At 42.8% G+C, this 20,704-nt stretch overlaps 1 protein-coding gene across 1 annotated transcript in view; it reads left to right on the top strand.

Annotated features, from left to right (window-relative positions):
- Window positions 1-18,267, top strand: part of FTCDNL1 (formiminotransferase cyclodeaminase N-terminal like) — a 42,085-nt gene extending 23,818 nt beyond the window's left edge. The window contains 6 exon segments of the mRNA XM_073306969.1: window positions 158-200; window positions 202-251; window positions 1,879-2,031; window positions 3,756-3,956; window positions 17,850-18,047; window positions 18,050-18,267. Coding sequence (XP_073163070.1) covers window positions 158-200; window positions 202-251; window positions 1,879-2,031; window positions 3,756-3,956; window positions 17,850-18,047; window positions 18,050-18,267 — 863 coding nt within the window.
- The last annotated feature ends 2,437 nt before the right edge of the window (window positions 18,268-20,704 follow it).

The following is a 20,704-nucleotide window of genomic DNA, read 5'->3' as shown; positions in this document are numbered from 1 at the left end:
AGAACATGAAACAATGGGTGTTACCATACAGACTGTAACAAGTTTTGAGGAGCTGGGTCCTAAAAACTTAACTGATTGGTGAATCGGGGTCTTAAACATCTGCCATTTGATGTGTATGAAAAGTCTGAAATCTCCTCTTGTTTTTTTCCTCCCACAGGACAGAAACATTCTCAAACCACAGTAATCAATATATTTTTTGATTGATTACCACAGATCAGTCATAATCATAGCAGCTACCATTGATATGTTAGGTAAGAGGACCTGTTATGATGTTTAAATATTTTTATACTTCAAAAATTCTCTTGCTTTCTGTTAACTATCAGATAACAGCTTTGACTGACTGGGGAAAGGCAGGGCTCATCTCTGGTTTCCTGCCCTTTGTAACTACCTGGAGGCTTCCTGGATAAAGTTGAGAGTTGGAATTGTTCAAGCTGAACATTCTGTGAGTAGCAAGCCTCAAACACACCATTTTTAAAATGGGAAATGCCTAGTGATGGTATAACTAAAAGTGGTATATGTTTCTAAAGTTACTTGAGACTGATGCTTTCTTAAAGCTATATAATGCCATTTCTTTTAAAACAGAATTCCCTAGTCGTTTCCTTGTTAGCATGATCAGACTCTTATTTATTTAGCAATTTGGTAAAGTTTACAGTGATATTTTACACTAATCTTTACACCATCACCAGGCAGAATTTCCTTTTTTCAAAAAAGGATGTGTTTTTGTGCTTGTTACTTTTATTTTAATTACTCATACATCACAACAAGCTTAACTCTGACCCCAATGAATACCGTTCTTCCATTAGTAATCTCAGAATATAAACACAGCATAGTGCCCTTCTGAAAAAGAAACATAGAATAATATATGTTCTCATTAATGTCCCATGTTGATCAATTTCTAATGCTAGTTCACATGTTTACTATAAATTATATTATACACTTTTTTAATGAAACCACATATACAATATCATTCTAAAAGAAAATAGCAATTGTAAATACTTTTCCAAAAATGTGTTGTACAAATACATAAATTGATAATTCCCATTTAACAGTTTCCTTAACAAGAAAATGCTTCTGGGTTTTTATTTTGCATAGATAAGATTATTTTGAGGAGAATACATTTCTTTGCCCACATAACATAAACATTCTGGCCAATATTAGATTTATCCTCTTACCTATAAATTTCCTCCATTAAGTGCTGTGTTTTTTTAATAAATGATGCGATAAGTAAGTACATTGTTGTCACACAGTACCCTTTATGTGTTTTTTAATTTTGTTTTTAAACATGATGGAGAAATAAAATAAGACTCCCTTTTCCCCCTTAAAAAGGTGCTATCCAGATATTTGACATGTAAGTGAAAACAATGTATTGAGTAGAAAACAGAATGAGAATATGAAGAGCCCCGGCAAATATTACACATTTTTAGCATTCAGTACTTCAGTAAAATAAACTGTTACTGAGTTTGGCCTGAAATCAGACAGCAGGATACAAAATTAATTGCCTTGTGATATTTTTATTTCCTTTCAAATGTTCTTTAGTCCATTTCTGTGTTTAATGCACAGCTTTCTTGGGGTAGGCACACTTCTAAGAGTTACAGGACCTTGAAATTTTGTCAACACATCTCTTCTAAGATTGGGGGGCGGGGAGGGAATGGTGCTATTAATGTATAAAGTGAATTAGAAAGATTATCTGCACCACTTTAGTCCTGGAGCAAGAAGCTGTGTAATTTTAACTTTTCTGTCTCTCTTGTTTAGTTTCAAATTAGTTGTGTTTTCAAATAGAATCCCTTCCTGTGACTAGGAACAGAACCTCAGTGAACTAACCCTCAGTGCTTTATTCAGGTTTGACTGATCCCTAATTGTCTATTTTGCATTTGTTAGGCAACTATGTCATTGCTGCCTGCGCTGAGGCTTTACAGCCAATTGATATGGCTATCCAGGAAGGAATCCATCCTTGCCTTGGAGCAGTGGACATAGTTCCTATCTAGCCTCTTTTGAATGTAGGCTTGGAGGAATGTGGAAAAGTGGCTCAAAGTGACAGGTTTCAGAGTAACAGCTGTGTTAGTCTGTATTCGCAAAAAGAAAAGGAGTACTTGTGGCACCTTAGCACGTGGCAGTTTCCACGGTATGCATCCGATGAAGTGAGCTGTAGCTCACGAAAGCTTATGCTCAGATAAATTGGTTAGTCTCTAAGGTGCCACAAGTACTCCTTTTCTTTTTTCAAAGTAAGTGGAAGCTGCTGGGATTGATGAAGAGCAAGGATGATATTATTCCTTAAATAGAAAAGGAGTACTTGTGGCACCTTAGAGACTAACCAATTTATTTGCATCCGATGAAGTGAGCTGTAGCTCACGAAAGCTCATGCTCAAATAAATTGGTTAGTCTCTAAGGTGCCACAAGTACTCCTTTTCTTTCTGCGAATACAGACTAACACGGCTGTTACTCTGAAACCATTCCTTAAATTCTGTCTCTGGCCTCATCTAGAGTAGGGTTTAAAGGTACATATTTCAACTTCCCCTAGGCTTTAACATGACCAGTTTACACCACTTTAAATTCTAGCATGTGCATTAAGCATATGCTTAAGTGCTTTCCTGAACAGGGACCTGCACCAAAATGGGGTTAGATAAATTTGGCTTTCACAGCCATACAACTCCATGCTGGGTGTCAAAGCCCTGGCCTCTTGTGGTCAGAAATGCTTCCCATGACATTCTTTGCATTAGACAGAGTAGCTTGCTTGCAAAGCACTTTTGGGACTCTTTGGGGTGAAAATATTCTGTTCTATTCAGGTTCTTGTACTGTCCCTCATCACTTTAATATCTGAGCTCCTTTCTGAAATACACTGAACAATATTTGCATTCATCACATGTGATTTGTCATGTGACGTTATGCTGCTGACTTGACAGTGATCCTTCTCTTGCAGCAGTTTCAGTCCCTGAAGGCCTGGGGATCAAGGTGTTTCAATTGAGACTCAAACTCTTCCTTTGTGTGTCACGGCTAGAGTGGACACTTCAGATAGAGCTGGGTTTCTGACCTGAAAGAAACAAAGCTGAGGGGAATGTCAAGTGACTTTGCAGACACAAGATACACATTTGTTTAAGTAGAGCATATACAATCAATGTAAGTGGATTCCAAACTGCAGACTTTATGCACTTTTTTTATTACTCTAAAATCCCAGTGAAAAATCCAAATGTAACCACTGTGTTGTCTGTTATACATCTATAGGAAAGCTTTTGTGATAACAATATAAGCATTATTTAAACTATTGTACAAACGAGCCTTTCATTTTTGCTTTAGGCTATCCTTAACAGAGTCACTGAATGCATAATCTAAATATCCAAAGTTAAAACAGAACCACCATAAAAGCAATAATTTGAAGTGAAAGCAAATAATCCTGAGTAGATGCCTTCAGACCACTTGGACAAAAAATAAACAGTGTGCATGGCCCCTTCAGGGCACACTGAACTGGGGACCTTTAATCCTGGTGTAGGAAGTCTCTGTGAGGTTAGAGATTCTAATCTTTTTGCTACCATTGCTGCTTATGATCTTGTAGACTATGGAAATATAGTAAGGGATCAGAGTGGCACTAGAATGGTGGGTCATCATAGTGGCATTTAGTGTGGATAGGATGTGGACTCTGATCCTTCCATTGTCATGTCAGTGGTTTTTACTACATTGGCCTCATTCAATTAAATCAAATCTAATAGTTTTGCTGTAAAGTTAAGCATTGGTGTTGTGCTTTTTAAAAAAAAATTCTACAGACATCGCTGAGATTTTGACCCTTCGTGTCCCAGGATGCAGCATGTTTCTCTTTGGGCAAGCTGATCAACCTGAGAAACGAAGTCTGGTTCAGAGAAGAAAACAGCTAGGTTGGTTTAAAGGGAGAAATTTCAAGTCAATGGACGTTAAACCTGATAGAGGAGCTGTGCCTTCCCAAAGATACGGTCTAACGGGTAGGAGCTGCACTGCTTAATACTTGACTTAAAATATAGAATCTGCTGTGGTTAAAAATGCTCACTGTGGGACAGGTCTGAAGCCCATTGCAGTCAGTGGAATGACTCTCACTTACTTCAATGGGCTTTGGATCAGGCCCTGTAAAAGGGCCAAATCCTGAAGCTTTTTACTCAGTTCATACTCAGGAGAAACTTCCATTGACCTCTGTACCTGAGTGAGTACCTCAGGATTTGCCTTATAATATTTATTGAGAAAATATTCGTGGCCGATTTAAACATGTAGGGAAAGAAATCTTCATAATTTTATGAGAACCCCAATGAGGGAATTGGTTTAAAAAAAACTGATTGTGAGGAGAGTGTGACAGAGATTCTCGTAAGCATGAGAAGAAGCTTATTTCAAAGCTGTTGAACAGTTTTGTGGCACTCTTAAAACTGAGCAGAACCCTCCATCTCTTGTATGTTTAGGAGACCGGCATCACTTTCCATCTTTACTAGTAAATTCACTTGGAACTGAGAGATGAAGATGACTGGTATTTATCACTGCTTTCTCAGCCAGCAGCTCTCTGAGAAGAAATCTGAGAGACTTGCCTAAGCATTTGAATTCCTCTTCCCTGCTACTTTTCCTGATGGTCATTTAGAAATATGCAGATAACTTTGGCTACATCATCAATTTTTTTAATTTATATGGAAGTTTGCCCATTGATCATTCTGCCACTAACCCTTTAAGGAGACACATTGGAGTAGTCGGCTATATTGTTACCTAGAAGCAATACAAACAGTCAGTATTACAAGGCAGAATTTATTTAAAAGTCAAACATAAGGGCTGTATTTTTTATACTAAAATGCGTCTGTATGCAAGCTCTTGTGTGTATCAGATTTAATTTACTGGATTATGTGTCCTCAAGTAAAAAGTGAGGAGGATAAGAACAACAATATTCTTCCTTCTGGGATGTGAATCTTCCATAAAAAGGGCACCTAGGAAACTGAATTTTGTGCCTGCGTATAGGATGTTGGTGATTTGTGTTTGGGGTTTAGAAAGGAACCTAAAGGAGTTAGGTGCTCAAGTCCCATTGAAAATCCCACCCTAGGTTTGTGCCTACAAAATACTTATTTGTATTATGATTATTTGTAAAGCACCAGTGCTTGGCATTTTCAGGGAAATTGCTGAATTTCCCCATTGATACCATGATTCGGCAAGGTACTTAAGTATGTTGCTAACTTTAAGCAGGTGAGTAATCCCATTGAAGTCAATAGGGCTCCTGACACACTTAAAAGTTCTGCACATGCTTATGTACCTTGCTGAATCAGGCCCTAAGATTCTGATCCTGTAGGCACTTGTGCTTTCTTCTTCTTATAGCGTCATAGAGTTTAAGGCCAGAAGGGACACCAGCTCATCTAGTCTGACCTCCTGTATATCACAGTCTGCAAACAGCACCCACACAACTAAACCTAACAACTAAAATGAGGTCAAAGTTTTATTGCCCATGGGAGATTAGACTATTATGTGCTACAGGCAGAGAATGGGAGGGAGCAAGGTGCACCAGTGTCCAACGCCTCTGCAGTGGCAGGGAAATGATTAAGTTAGAGAGACCCAGATAATTTTGGTAAGTGACCTGCACCCAATGGCTTCAGAGGAAGGCAAAAAACCCCTAAGGTGACTGCTAGTCTGACCTGGGGGAAAATTCCTTTCCAACCCCACACAGGGTGATGAGTTAGACCCTGAACATGTGAGCAAGAACCAGCCCACCAAGCACCTGAGAGAGAGAATGCTTGGTGACAACACCTCAGAGCCCTGGCTCACCCCATCCAGTACCTCATTTCCAGCTGTGTGGCCTTCAGAGGAAGGAGTTTTAAACCCCCCCCAAACATATCCAGACTTCATGGGGGGGGGGGGGAGGTAATCCCTTCCTGATCCCTGTAGGTGTCTGGCTGAAACCCTGAAGCACAAAGGTGAGTAATCCCATTGAGACTGTTCATGTGTGTAAAGTTTGTAGGATTGGGGGCCAAGTTGGGGCTTGTATAGGTAGTAATAACAGTAGGGAGCTGGGTGGGGAGTGTTGACAATGCTCTTTTTCTAACTTGAATCACTGCTGTGAATGTCACTTGTGTGTTGTGTGTGTGCCCCCATTAAACCCCACTATATTTTTTCTCCACAATTTAAATGATTAAAATATAAAATCAGTGACATCTGTCCAGCTCCTACAGTGAAAAATACAATAACACATTAGTCCACATCCCCACAATGTAGGGCAAAAGCTAGTAAAGAAGCAGGTTTCAGTTTCAAGTTTCCAAGATGATTTTTACAAATAAAAGTAGATGGTACGTGATAACTTTAGAAATAATTAGCAATGCCCCTCCTTTTGTGAATGTTTTATAACAATCCCTAGCTCTTATATAGAGCTTTTAATAGCTCTCAAAGTGCTTTACAGAGGAGGTCTGCATCATTATTCCCATTTTATAGATGGGGAAACTGATGTACAGGTCGGTGAAGTGACTTGCCAAAGCTCAGATGAAGATCTATTAACAATGAATTTCAGGTCTATAAATAAGCACCATATTAAAAAATAACCACCAAACCCTTTTAACATTTATGCAGTCATTTAAACACTGAAGCCTGGTATGTTGACAGTAAATTGTGATCCATTTTAAAAAGTACACACAGAGTTGCTCCACCTCAGTGCTACGTAATCACTGATTATATTGGGTATCAGGGAGTGCTGCATCTGACCAGCCTCCAGGTGGTGGCCTCACCCCTATGAGTTACACATGATCCATGTTGATTAAATGGATAGACTCATCACCCTAGTCGTCCTGAACTCTGACAGTAAATTCCCAGTTGTGGAGAATTGTTGCAAAAGAAGCCTTTCATTGTTGCTGCTTTTAGCTGAATCTCAATAAAGAATTCAAGTGGCAAGTTGGGAGAGCACTCCCAAACTCCTGTAGAGCTTGATCCTGCTCCGGCTGAAATCAGTGGGGAAAAAATGTAGAAATGTATAAGCATGGTCAGACTTTCTGTCTTGTTTCAAGAGCTCAAAACCCAGCACTGCAATGAACTGAGTTGGAAAGGCATCATGGGCATTGCTGGGCACATGACCATGCCACCTATCCTATATTGCTTCTGAAATTCCATCCCTAGAATTGCCACAATATATAACTTCTGTGATTATCTAGGGCAGTGGACATCCTTTCAGAGTTCATCAGCCTGATACAGATTTATCAAACTCACGCTTGTGTGATGACCTAGAAACTCTACCTGAGGAAAGCTTTTCACAATTCTTGCTTACAGAATGTATTGTAGAGCTCTGAGCACATGCATGCAGGTCAGGACTAGAGCAGGATGAAGAATACCTGTTTGGGTTTGCTGGCAACTCTGAAAAATTTTATAGCCTAGTTTCTGGTCAAACTAAAACATTTTTTTCTTAAATTGGCAAATTGAAAAGTTGGGGGTGGGTGGGAATTCATGTTGGGTCAAACCAAACATGTTTTGAGAATTTTTATATTTTAAATTTTTTTAAATACAAATTTGAAGGAAATTTCAAAAGGCTTTATTTTAAAATGTCATGAACAATTCAGTGAAACCACCCCAAATTCGCAAAATCTGCCTTTCCCCATCCCCAACAATTTCCCCCCCAGCTCTAGTCAGAACAGAAGGGGGACCAGGGTTGTTCCCAGAGCTCAGAACTAGCAGGTTTGGCTTTACTTTTGCCTCCCAAGTTTTACTTTTGAATTTGGCAGCTGAACAAATTCCAAAATCTGTTTCATTTGAGCTCTGCCTACATGCTGGGCTAACGCACTGTCTCGGGATGTAGGTTCTAAAGCACAGACGTACTGTACATTAATTAATCCAAGTAGACCCTGCTGGTTCACGCTAAATGTTCCCTACTGCGCTTTATCATAGTTTGAAATGCTATATGAAACAGAACTAACTAGCTAAAGCATAGTAGGGAACATTTAGCACACACCAACGGGTTCTACACGGACTAATTAACGTGCAATGCATTAGTGGGCTTTTGTAATCATACCCCTGTTACAATACACATTACCCCTACGGGATAGGCAAACAGTTGGGTCCGAGTCAAGTAACATCACGTGAGATGCAGGAGCATACAGCAGACCATGTTCACCTGAAGCTGTGCTTGAAAACCAGAACTACATCCATTTCATCTACTTTGGGGCATCACACCAAAGTTTTGCTCTGCTGTGCTTCAAATCCGTCTGGTTCCGCTCACTTGCATGCCAGTACCTAGTGTGTTTCCAGCTCATTTTTGTTCTTTAGAGAGTTGATCACAGAACAAACTGACTAGTTTGCTTTTTAGCCAGAGGGAGAGAGGAAAGAGCTCAGTGCTGTTTTGTGGGGTTTTATTTTTGTTCAGGCTGACAGTGAAGCAGTAAGATTAATCTCCATACTAACGTCCCAATGCTGGCAGGATGCTACGCCTAAATGACTGCCAAAAACCCACACGCAGCAGGAAGATGACAGGGTGGATATTTTCCATCCACCCAAATCCTGGCTCCCCCAAAACCCTGCTGAGCAGCTGCTCCACAGGCCATCCATGATAGGAGCCAGCACAGGGATCGGGGAGTGTGGTCTGCATATCTTTGCAAACGTGCCATGGACCCTTCCTCTGTCTCATCTCTCCCCAGCCTACAGATTATTCACTTGTGATTCTAGCAAGAAATAACTCCTATTGGAATCCAGTCACTGACACGCTTTAATGTTCTAGCTCAGCTGTCTTTTTGTCAAGCGGATGCCCTTCAAAAACCACTGGTGCAGTGATCACCTGCGTGTGTGTGCACTGCAGACAAGTCAAATTTTGGTATATATGGCCATAGCCAGATCTAATGTGATCAAACCCTCCAAAATGTCCCTTACAATGCTGCCAAATACTTTTCATTCTGGAGCACGCAAAGTTGCTATTTCACTGTGGGCTTCTCCACAGCGTCCCAGGTGTATGGTGGCCTATTGGGGATTCAGTCGGTTACTTAGGGTTTAATCTAGATTTCTTGAACCAAAGTTCCCTGATGCATAAGGCCTGTGCATGCAACCAGCTGGGTGTCCCTGCCCACTTACTACCAATTTATTTAATTTGAAAAACATCCTGGGAAAATAAGGAGAACCATTACTGAGTTATCTACTCCCCTCCAGATAAAATAAAGCTCTTTGTATACTTCTGGGGGAAAAGTGTACTCTCAGCGCCTTTGACTTTATTGAGAATGACAGTGTTTGGATCCTGTTTAAGAAAAGTTATGATATGTGAGTAATTTTCTGAGAGAAGAATACATGTTTTTCTTCTATGATCACTGCTTTTTATTTTTCTAATGGACTTTTCACCATTGTTTTGTCTGACTACATTTTAATTTTTGTTGCTCCAGACATGAGCCTGCCACAAGCATCTTTAAACCAAACATTAATATCATAGTTCAGTCACTTCTGCCAGTGCCCAAACACAAATATTGCATTTGTGTGTGTGGGGGGGAATACACATCAGATCTTAATTAAGTGCATTTGTTTAAGCACAGAGAAAACAATCTGGCATAAAGAGTTTACATCACTATCCGTTAACTGCAGAGTTCTTTGTGGTGTCACCAGCTGCACCATACACGATTCAGAATTTCTAAAAAAACAGCAAAATTGTCAGACTTTGAGCTTTGCATATTTCCCTGATACATAAGTAGAGCAGGGAGAGAGATTTGTAATGAATAGAATTTGGCCTTGTTTGTTGTTTGCAGATTGGTCATAACCAGGCTGATTGTTTTGGGCTGCATTTGAATCTAGGATAGGGCACTGGATTGGGCATTGGGAGAGCTGGCTTCTGATAGCCTTGACCACTGACCTCTGGGTAACCTTTGGCAGGACAATTAAATTCTCTGTGTGCCTCTTTCTTCTCCCACCATTAGTCTGTTTAGATTGACAGTGCTTTGGGTCAGGGACTATCCTGTATGTGTGTACTGCTCCTAGAACAGTGAGGCCCCCATCTCGTTGGGATCTCTAAGCATGACTGTAGTACAAACAAATCATTCAAACTTTATGCGGGGGGGAAATGCAGTCCTTGGATTGCTCATGAATTGTTGAAAGCAACCATTAATGTGATTCTTCAGGCTGTGACAGCTCACCTTAGTCCCATGGCAATGTTTCTGTTTCCTTTTTGAATGACAGATACATATATAAAGTGGACTGAACCTTTGCGTAAATATTAACATAAATATTTGAGATCTTTGCTTCTTGCAAACAAAAATTCACTCCTAGAGATTGAGGTAAACAAGAAAGATCCCGAATGCCATCAGTGGTTTGAACATTGGCCTGTTAAACCCAGGGTTGTGAGTTCAATCCTTGAGGGGGCCATTTAGGGATCTGGGCCAAAAATTGGTCCTGCTTTGAGCAGAGGGTTGAACTAGATGACCTCCTGAGGTCTCTTCCAACCCTGATATTCTATGAAAGTGAATTCCATTACCTTTAGAGGAGTTAGGCCAGATACACTTTAGTGCAACTGAGGCTGATCTATGCCTAAAAATTGTATCGATCTAGCTATGTCACTTAGGGCGATGAAAAATTTTGCATCCTGTATGATGTAGTTAGGCCAATGTAACCTCCACCATGGACAAAGCTAGGTCACCAGAAGAATTCTTCCGGTGACCTAGCTACCGCCTTTCAGAGAGGTGGGTTACCTACATCGATGGGAAAACCCCTTCTGTCAATATAGGAAGCATCTACACTGTAGTGGCATAGCTGGAATGCCGTAGAGCAGAATTAGGCCTACTGTGGGCTAAATGCCTCAGGGAACTGGCATTGGCTAAATGCCTCAGGGTTGCTCAGGGAATGCTTGGGGAAAAATTCTGGGTAATCCAAGCACCAGAACAAGCACTGTAAATATCAACTAAACATAGTCAGGATCTACACATGTGCCATTCAGGCATATAGTGCCTGGTCATTCGGACAAGTAAAGTAAATGCCAAGGATGTTTGTTGCATGATATTTGAAAATTGCAGTAAATGTGAAGTGGAACAAAATAAAATTCTAGCCTGCTGCAAAAGTTGAAAAGAAGGGAGTGGAACAGAGGTGTCAGTGGATGAATGCAAACTTATTCATCATGTTAAAAGCCATTTTTAGGGTATTTACAATTTTTGCTTTAAATTAGTATGCTATTTTTAATTTGTTGAATTGGTGCTTCATTATTTTGTAATCTACTTAACCAGCAAAATGCATCTGAATGATCTTGTTTGTAGTGAAGTCTTACATTTTTGTTTTGTTTTTTACACTCAATTTTAGCAAGGTTGCTTGAGGCACAAGGGGCTTAAATGGGAGGCATGGTCATCAGGGGTTCCCAGGTCCTACACGGTATCTAAAATCACATGCTGTGTGACACACAAATTGCCCTTATCCAAAGTCACACACAGTGACTCTTGATGTGATCTGAGAATAGGCGCAAGTAGGATCTTGCATTCTAGTCCTGTGCTGTAATATACACTGAAGTACAAGTGTGCGTATGGTGGGATGACAGGGAAAACTAAAATGTTAGGTTCACCTGATAGTAGTCTTATTTTTCCCATGGATGGTGCTTTGCTCTCGTTATCAGGTGTGATACAAGTTTGGAGACAACCTGAAGATTCTTAGTCCCTGCTGGTCCAGGGAACATCAGGAAGAAGATGCTCTCCTATTGCTTGGGGCAAAGAAAGATGTATATATGGGTTAGTTTCCATATCCCTTAGCAGATATCTGATTGTGCCCTGGTCTACACTATGAGCTTAGCTCAAATTTAGCAGTGTTAGATCGATTTTAATCCTGCACCCGTCCACACAACAAAGCCATTTTTGTCAACTTAATGGGCTCTAAAAGTGATTTCTGTACTCCTCACCAAAGAGGGGATTAGTGCTGAAATTGAGATTGCCAGGTCGTTTGGGTTACTGTGGACGCAATTCGACAGTATTGGCCCCTGGGAGCTATCCCAGAGTGCACCATTGTGACTGCTCTGGCCAGCACTTTCAACTCAGATGCACTAGCCAGGTACACAGGAAAAGCACCGCAAACTTTTGAATTTCATTTCCTGTTTGGCCAGCATGGCAAGCTCATCAGCAGAGGTGACCATGCAGTCCCAGAATAGCAAAAGAGCTCCAGCATGGACCGAACGGGAGGTACTGGATCTGATCGCCGTATGGGGAGGCGAATCCATGCTATCAGAACTCCTTTCCAAAAGACGAAACGCCGAAATATTTGAAAAAATCTCCAAGGGCATGAAGGACAAAGGCTATCACAGGGACCTGCAGCAGTGCCGCATGAAACTTAAGGAGCTGAGGCAAGGCTACCAAAAAACCAAAGTCAAACGCCCAGTCGGGGTCAGAGCCCCAGACATGCTGCCTCTATGATGAGCTGCATACCATTCTAGGGGGTGCCCCTACCACTGCCCCACCCCTGTACGTGGACTCCTGCAAGGGACTCTCACGCAAGAGGGATAAGGAGTTTGGGGACACGGAAGATGATAGCGCACACCAGGCAAGCGGTGAAACCATTCTCACCGACAGCCAGGAGCTGTTTATCACCCTTGAGACAGTACCCTCCCAACCCAGGCTCCCAGACCTTTAAGGCAGAGAAGGCACCTCTGGTAAATGTACCTTTTGTAAATAGAAAAGGAGTACTTGTGGCACCTTAGAGACTAACCAATTTATTTGAGCATGAGCTTTCGTGAGCTACAGCTCACTTCATCGGATGCATAATACACAGTTTAAAAACAAGTGTGTTTAATGATTGATTTGCCCTGAAGACTTGGGATGCATTCGCAGCCAGTATAGCTACTGGAAAAATCTGTTTAATGTGTCTGGGATGGAGCGGAAATCCTCCAGGGACATAGCAATGAAGCTGTCCTGGAGGTACTCCCAAAGCCTTCGCAAAAGGTTTCTGGGGAGGGCAGCCTTACTGCATCCTCCATGGTAGGACACTGTACCACGGCCGGCCAGTAGCACCTAGTCTGGAATCATTGCATAAGAGCATGGCAGCATGTGGTCTCGGTGTTTGCTAGAATTCAAGCAACATCCATTCTTAATCTCTCTGTGTTATCCTCAGAGTGATATCATTCATGGTCACCTGGTTGAAATAGGGGAATTTTATTAAGGGAACATTCAGAGGTGGCCGTTCCTGTTGGGCTGTTTACCTGTGGCTGAAAAGAAATCCTCCCCGCAGTTAGCCATGTGGTGGGGGGAGGGGTGAAGCAATCATCCCAGAGAATTGGGTGTGGGGGTTTAGTTGGGTTTGTGCTGCATGTTAACCCGAAAACATCAGCCCTTCTTTTAAATGGCCAATGTGTCTTTTTCAATTTTACACTCCCTTTTTTCCTCCTGCAGCTGCAAATGTTTCAATGCTGCCACTAGCATCTCTGTCCCAGAGGCTAGCACAGATAAGAAGGCGAAAAAAACGCACTCGTGATGAAATGTTCTCTGAGCTCATGCAGTCCACCCAAACTGAAAGAACCCAGCAGAATGCTTGTAGGCAGACAATGGCAGAGTCCAGGAAAGCACAAAATGAACCTGAGGAGAGGTGGCGGGATCAAGAGGAAAGGTGGCAGCAGCATGAGAGGAGGCAGGGTACAATGCTGAGGCTACTGGAGGATCAAACTGATATGCTCCAGCATATGGTTGAGGTGCAGGAAAGGCACAGACCGCCACTGCAGTCCCTGTGTAACCAACCACCCTCCTCCCCAAGTTCCATAGCCTCCTCACCCAGATGCCCAAGAACGTGGGGCAGGGGAGGGGCTCCAGGCACCCAACCTCTCCACCCCAGAGGACTGCCCAAGCAACAGAAGGCTGGCATTCAACAAGTTTTGAAGTGCAGTGTGGCCTTGTCCCGACCCCTCCCAGGCTTCCTTGGCAGTTATCCCCCTATTTGTGTGATGAATTAATAAAGAATGCATGAATTTGAAACAATGACTTTATTGCCTCTGCAAGTGGTGATTGAGTGGGGGAGGGGAGTGTGGTTGGCTTACAGGGAAGTAGAGTGAACCAAGGGGGTGGGTTTTCATCAAGGAGAAACAAACCGAGCTGTCACACCGTAGCCTGGTCACCCATGTGTAATGATGCTGGTTCTGGTGGGACCCAACTGAGAGTGCCAATTCAGGACAAATTGCTTAAAGCAGGGCAGTTACAGCCCAAGGCTGGGGTTTTTCCACCTCTAAGGCAAACCAAACCAGCCAGACAAAGAACACTTTGGTTTTACCCCACTGGCTAACCCCAAGTCACACAAGCAATTCTCTTAGACTCTCCAGTTTCCCAGTATCACCACCAGTGCCACTTGTTATAGGGACAGATTGTTATGAAAACCAATACCCCAGTAAAAGAAAAAAGGTTCTCTCGATCCCAAAGGACCAAGCCTCAGACCCAGGTCAGTATACAAGTTAGGTCTTACCCACAAATCACGCTGTTGCCAATCCTTTAGAATCTAAAGCTTTATTCATAAAAGGAAGAAGATATAGATGAGAGTTAGAATTGGTTAAATGGAATCAATTACATACAGTAATGGCAAAGTTCTTGGTTCAGGCTTGCAGCAGTGATAGAATAAACTGCAGGTTCAAATCAAGTCTCTGTTGAACATTCACATCTGGGATGGGTCTTTCAGTCCTTGGTTCAAAGCTTCAGTGTAGCCAAGTTCCTCCAGAGGTATGAAGCAGGATTGAACACAAGATGGAGGAGCTGCAGCAGCTTTTTATATTCTCTTGCCATGTGGTCTGTCTTTCTTTGTTTTAAAGACAAGCTGTCCCTCACATGGCTTAGAAAAACCTCAGAGTTCTGTCCATAGGCATGTCCCTGCATACCTTGCTGAGTCACAAGATGTGTCTGCCTTCTCTCAATGGGCCATCAAGCAGGCTAGGCAGAGCTGAGACCAACTTGTCTCGGTTTCACCCAAAAGCATAGCATAAGTTTGAAATACAGACAGTATAGAGCCAATATGCATAACTTTAACTGCAAAAATTATACACACATATAGACAGCATAATCATAACCAGCAAACCATAACCTTGTCTGAGACACCTTATTTGACCCCCTTTATACAAGATTTGGTGCCACTAAAGGATCTTGGTTGCAACCATGTTCTATATGGTCCCAGTTCAAGTCAATAATGTGACACCATGAAACTGATTTTCAAAGCTTCTCCAATGTGCAGCGCACCCTGCAGTGCTCTTCTAACTGCCCTGGTGTCTGGCTGCACGTAATCAGTGGCCAGGGGATTTGCTTCAACTTCCTACCCCACCATAAACATCTCCCCCTTACTCTTTCAGATATTGTGGAGCACACAGCAAGCAGTAATAACAATGGGAATATTGGTTTCGCTGAGGTCTAACTGAGTCAGTAAACTGCACCAGCGTGCCTTTAAACATCCAAATGCACATTCTACCACCATTCTGCACTTGCTCAGCCTATAGTTGAACAGCTCCTGACTACTGTCCAGGGTTCCTGTGTACGGCTTCATGAGCCATGGCATTAAGGGGTAGGCTGAGTCCCCAAGGATAATTATAGGCATTTCAACATCCCCAATGGTTATTTTCTGGTCTGGAAAGTAAATCCCTTGCTGCAGCTGTTCATACAGACCAGAGTTCCTGAAGATGCGAGCGTCATGTACCTTTCCCAACCATCCCACGTTGATGTTGGTGAAACATCCCTTGTGATCCGCCAGTGCTTGCGGCACCATTGAAAAGTACCACTTTCGGTTTATATACTGGCTACCTTGGTGGTCTGGTCCCAAGATAGGGATATGCTTTCCGTCTATCGCCCCACCACAGTTAGGGAATCCCATTGCAGCAAAGCCATCCACTATGACCTGCACATTTCCCAGAGTCACTAACCTTGATAGCAGCAGCTCAATGATTGCATTGGCTACTTGGATCACAGCAGCCCCCACAGTAGATTTGCTGACTCCAAATTGATTCCTGACAGACCGGTAGCTGTCTGGCATTGCAAGCTTCCAGAGGGCTATTGCCACTCGTTTGTGAACTGTGAGGGCTGCTCTCATCTTGGTATTCCTGCGCTTCAGGGCAGGGGAAAGCAAGTCACAAAGTTCCATGAAAGTGCCCTTATGCATGCGAAAGTTTTGCAGCCACTGGGAATCATCCTAGACCTGCAACACTATGTGGTCCCACCAGTCTGTGCTTGTTTCACGGGCCCAGAATCGGCATTCCATGGCATGAGACTGCCCCATTGCCACCAGGATGGCCAAATTGCCGGGGCTCATGCTTTGAGAAAAGTCTGTGTCCATGTCCTCATCACTCTCGTCACCACGCTGCCATCGCCTCCTTGCCTGCTTTTGCAGGTTCTGGTTCTGCATGATAATGTGTAAGGTGTTTACAATGCTCATAACTGCCTTGGTGATCTGAGCCAGCTCCATGCTTGCCATGGTATGGCGTCTGCAAGAGAGCAGAGTTGCGGGGGAAGCGGTAGTTGGATGACCAGTTTTGCAGACCTACTGCACCGTCTGCTGCCAGGACACAACAGCTGAGTGGGCTGCATGCTTGCCGTGGTATGGCGAGACAAGAGCAGCCGAGCAGAGTTGCAGCAGAAGTGGCCCTGCAAGACCACCAGAAGAGCAGGTGCCAGCAGAAGCAGTGGATGACAACGGTCATATAGAGGACCTGCAAGGTGGATTCATAGCATCAGGAGAGCAGAGTGGCAGCGGAAGTGGTGGATGAGGACAACAGTTAGCAGTCCTACTGCACCGTCTGCTGAAAGCAGTATGGCGCCCACACAGAAAACAGGTGTGAAACGATTGTCTGTTGTTGCTTTCACGGAGGGAGGGGCAACTGACAACATGTACCCAAAACCACCCGCGAAAATGTTTTGGCCCCATCAGGCATTGGGAGCTTAACCCAGAATTCCAATGGGTGGCGGAGGCTGTGGGAACTGTGGGATAGCTACCCACAGTGCAACGCTCCGGAAGTCAATGCTAGCCTCGGTACTGTGGACGCACTCCGCCGACTTACTGCGCTTAGTGCATTAGTGTGGGGACACACACAATCGACTGTATAAAATTGCTTTCTAAAAAATCGACTTCTATAAATTTGACCTAATTTCGTAGTGTAGATATACCCTTAAGAATAGGTTGCCTGCTTCTCCAGTCAGTAGTTAAGTATGGCATCCAGAACGACTGTGGGGGATAACACTGGGACCCTGAAACAATATGGGCGCTAAAAGCGCTTGTAGTGGTTGCTGACTAGGGGGACGTGAGGGCCGCCTGTATATTGCCTTTTCAAAGTTGAGAGATTTGGTCAAGAGCTGATCCACGGTTGACATTTTCTCTGTAAGAGCAGTAGCTAAAAAGCATCAACCTACCTCTAACCAGGCAAAATATAAATATATATTCCATTTCTTATCTGAACTAATTTGCTTTCTGCAAGAGTTTGGGATAAATGTTTGGTCCATTGCATTTTGAAAGAAGGCGGGAAATTTAATATTGATTAAATCAACTCTAATCTAATTCATTCATGCAGAATTCCCAGGAGTTAGAGGAGCTGAAATATTCCTTCAGAATGTGGGAGTGATGGGGAAGCATAAAGGTACCTACTCTAGTTTCAGTAAGCCTGTTTCTCTGTACATGCAAAGGGGTTTCTACTTTTGCAGGCATTAGGGTAAGGGAGCAAAACAAAAGAAGTGTTATTGAGCTGAAGAATAAAAGGAAAAGCTTAAGCATAGAATTAAAATTAAGGAGCATAGAATTACAAAGATAAAATGAATTTAAAATAATTGCTAAGGGTGCAAGGTCTGGCCTCAGATGTGCCTGCAGAGTTCTCACTGAAGTCGGTTGGAATCATTGGGGCACATTCAAGGCCAGAATCTGGCCTCAGATCATTATAAATATGAAAACAGACGCAGAGGCAAAGTCACAGGAATTCGTAAGGAGGATTGTTCTGATGGTTATAAGTGCTGGAGCCAGCACCTATGTGATGAGTTGCAATGTGACTGTAGACACTCAAGACATGGCTACAGGAAAAGATACAGCACGTGCTATCCGAGGCAGCAGTACATGGGGTTTAAAGGGTGTACAGACTATGGCTTTTCCTCAGAGTGGGAAAATTGAAATCGCTTGTAATGTGGAGAGCTTTGAAGATCAAGACAATACAATGACTCTGGGTACGTTTTGTACTGTGTTCTTGGGAAGACTTTTTCTTATGTATCTCCTCAATCTATAGAGGCTCAAATTAAAAAATTGGTCAGCGACTATGGGATAAATACTGCCAGGACAGCCTTAGTTGGATTTACTCCAGAGGAATATAAGCACTATGCCACATATGCATTAAAGAAAGGCATTGGAAAATTCTGGAGGATGAGGGGAAGCATGTTTATGTGATGTCCATTTTACCTCAGCAGTTATGAATCATGGTATGTTGAAATTATGATCCTTACCAATTAAAGAAACCCACATTATTTTGTTTATGCGGGGAGACATAAATGCACATTTGCAAAGTTAGGACCATTTCATGCTTACAAGTGTGTATTGATTCCCCCTGTGATCTGATCAGTGGATGATATTATATACTACCATAGAAAGCCAAAGATGGCTTGTCATACCTGATTCTAGGGGTCTGTTGGTTTTAGTGGGCTGTCTAGTGAACAAATGTCCCACTTCCTTGAGATCCAGGTGTTTGGAGGCCCCCATCTAGCAATAGTTTGACCATCCCTGTGTGCCAACTGTTAGACCTCACATGTCAGTGTTCAAGGCTTCATCGCACTGACAGGGGAAAAATTGCTTGTCTGAAGTGTAGGGAAGTGGGGTCTTGAATGTGAGGGGACAGTGGAAGGAGTTCTTTCTTTTTTTGTCTGGGAAGATAGCAGTGATTAGAGCTGGTCAAAAAATGGGGAAATTTTTCACAAAATATTTTTTTTTCACTCATTTAAAATGTTTGAAATTTGAATGCTTTCTGCCAATTCCAACAGAGGGACTATGAAGCAAAGAGGAGTAACTGTAATGCCTCTTTATATACCTGGGCTTCAGCAGCATTTGAAGGCTGAGAGATGAGTAGCCCTGGGTTGGATTGGAGGCCAGCAGGAGGACCCACTACTTTGGCTTCATGCTGGGCAGTACCAGCACCATATTTGAAGATGCCTCAGTGGCAGCCCCACATGCTCTCCTTGCTCCCTGGCTCATCTCAGCAGTGAGAAGAAGGGATAGCAGTACATCCAGACCTCTGACTGACAAACGGGTGACCGTTGGCTAATGCACACAGGCCAGCACCAACCCTCTATGTGTGTAGTGGAGGACTGTCAGCAAAAGGTAGGTCTCTCACAGCTCAACAAAAAGAGGGACTGATTAAGTTTTACCTGATCTGGAAAGCTGACTGGCTGAATGTAGGAGCTTATAATGGTTGGAGTGTAGTTCTCTCTGGACAATTATGCTTTGAATTGATGTTTTCTTCAGGGAAGGAAGTTTTAAAAAGTCAGTTGACCAATCCTGGGCCATGGATGGCTGGGAGAAGAGTCCCTCCAGAGTAAAAGGGGAGACTAGTGACAGGTCCCAAATAGGGGGATGAAACTAAGTGTTGGGAACTTTTTCTTTCTGTTAATTATTAATCTTGGGGGAAGGAAAGTAAAAGTGTGATTTTTGAAATAATAGTGAATTGCAGAAGCAATGTCACCCTGTAGGTTAATAGCAAGTACACACTTAGAAACGGGAAAAGCTATTGAATTTGGACTTCTCTATGGCCTCTGGAGCACCATCTCAGCAGCCTCCAGCCATCAACGGCAGTGAAATCAGAGACATATCTATGTCCTGGTAAAGGACATGGGATAGGAGGGATGGGTGACACTGTGTTGCAGAGGTTGCTTTTGGTGACCCACAGGGAGAGTAGTCACTGTCTGATTGAAGCTGGAGTTTAGACTTGCACCTGTTTGTCTTTGGTTTAGTTTTAAATAAAATTGATTAAAAGAATTCACTCTTGTTTCTAGGGTTTGACGTTGGTGATCCAGATAGAAGCCAGGCTAGCAAAATCATTTCCCTCAAATGTTTCATCTTCACTGTATTCACCTTTCTCTCCTCCACATTCTGTAAAATGCTGCTGCCAAAATAATCTTTTTTTATTTCTGACCACATCCTCCCCATCCTGATCTGTATCTGAACTTGTCTTCTTTGCAGACTTCACTCACAATACCAGCCTGCTCCCTCATGCGGGCAGCGTCTCAGAGATTTCACTGGGACTCAACGTGGGGCCAGAGGCCCGTTTGTGACGATTGACTGTAAGGTCTTTGAGGGAGGAATTGCGCCTTTTTCAAGAGGTCCTGCTTTATTTCTACCAGCTCTTCAGAACTCTGGCTCCAAGTACCTCACTTTCTGTCATTTAAGTTTTCTACAATTAAGAGATTGTAGCTGACCCATTACTTGCCTATAACAAGACAACACCAAAAGTGAAAGTAAGTGGATGTGGCTGCCTTTCTCATAAATGACCCTTTCCATGTCCAGCTTGTTTTGCTTTGAACATTCCTTATTGAGCAAAGAACATGTGTGGAAATATCTGGATGTTTCTCTCCTGTATGACCACTGCTTTGGCTTGGTCCACTGTACAGGTCACAAACCAGATGAGCAGTTAGCCCTGAAAGAGCAAATTGTCTCACTCAACTAGTGTACTGCAATTTAGGTGCCTTAGTCAGTAGTGCAATGGCCAATGCATGGTTCCAGAACAGAACACAGGTAGTGAGAGCTTCCACAAGAAGTCTCAGCTCAGTGTTTGGGGGGAACCTCACTGAAGGTTGACACTGTCCAGCAATGCCAGTTGACGTCTATTTACATGGAA

This window comes from Lepidochelys kempii, chromosome 11, assembly GCF_965140285.1.
Source record: "Lepidochelys kempii isolate rLepKem1 chromosome 11, rLepKem1.hap1, whole genome shotgun sequence".
In the NCBI taxonomy this organism is placed as follows: domain Eukaryota; kingdom Metazoa; phylum Chordata; order Testudines; family Cheloniidae; genus Lepidochelys; species Lepidochelys kempii.
This window is presented reverse-complemented; position numbering and strand designations above follow the sequence as displayed.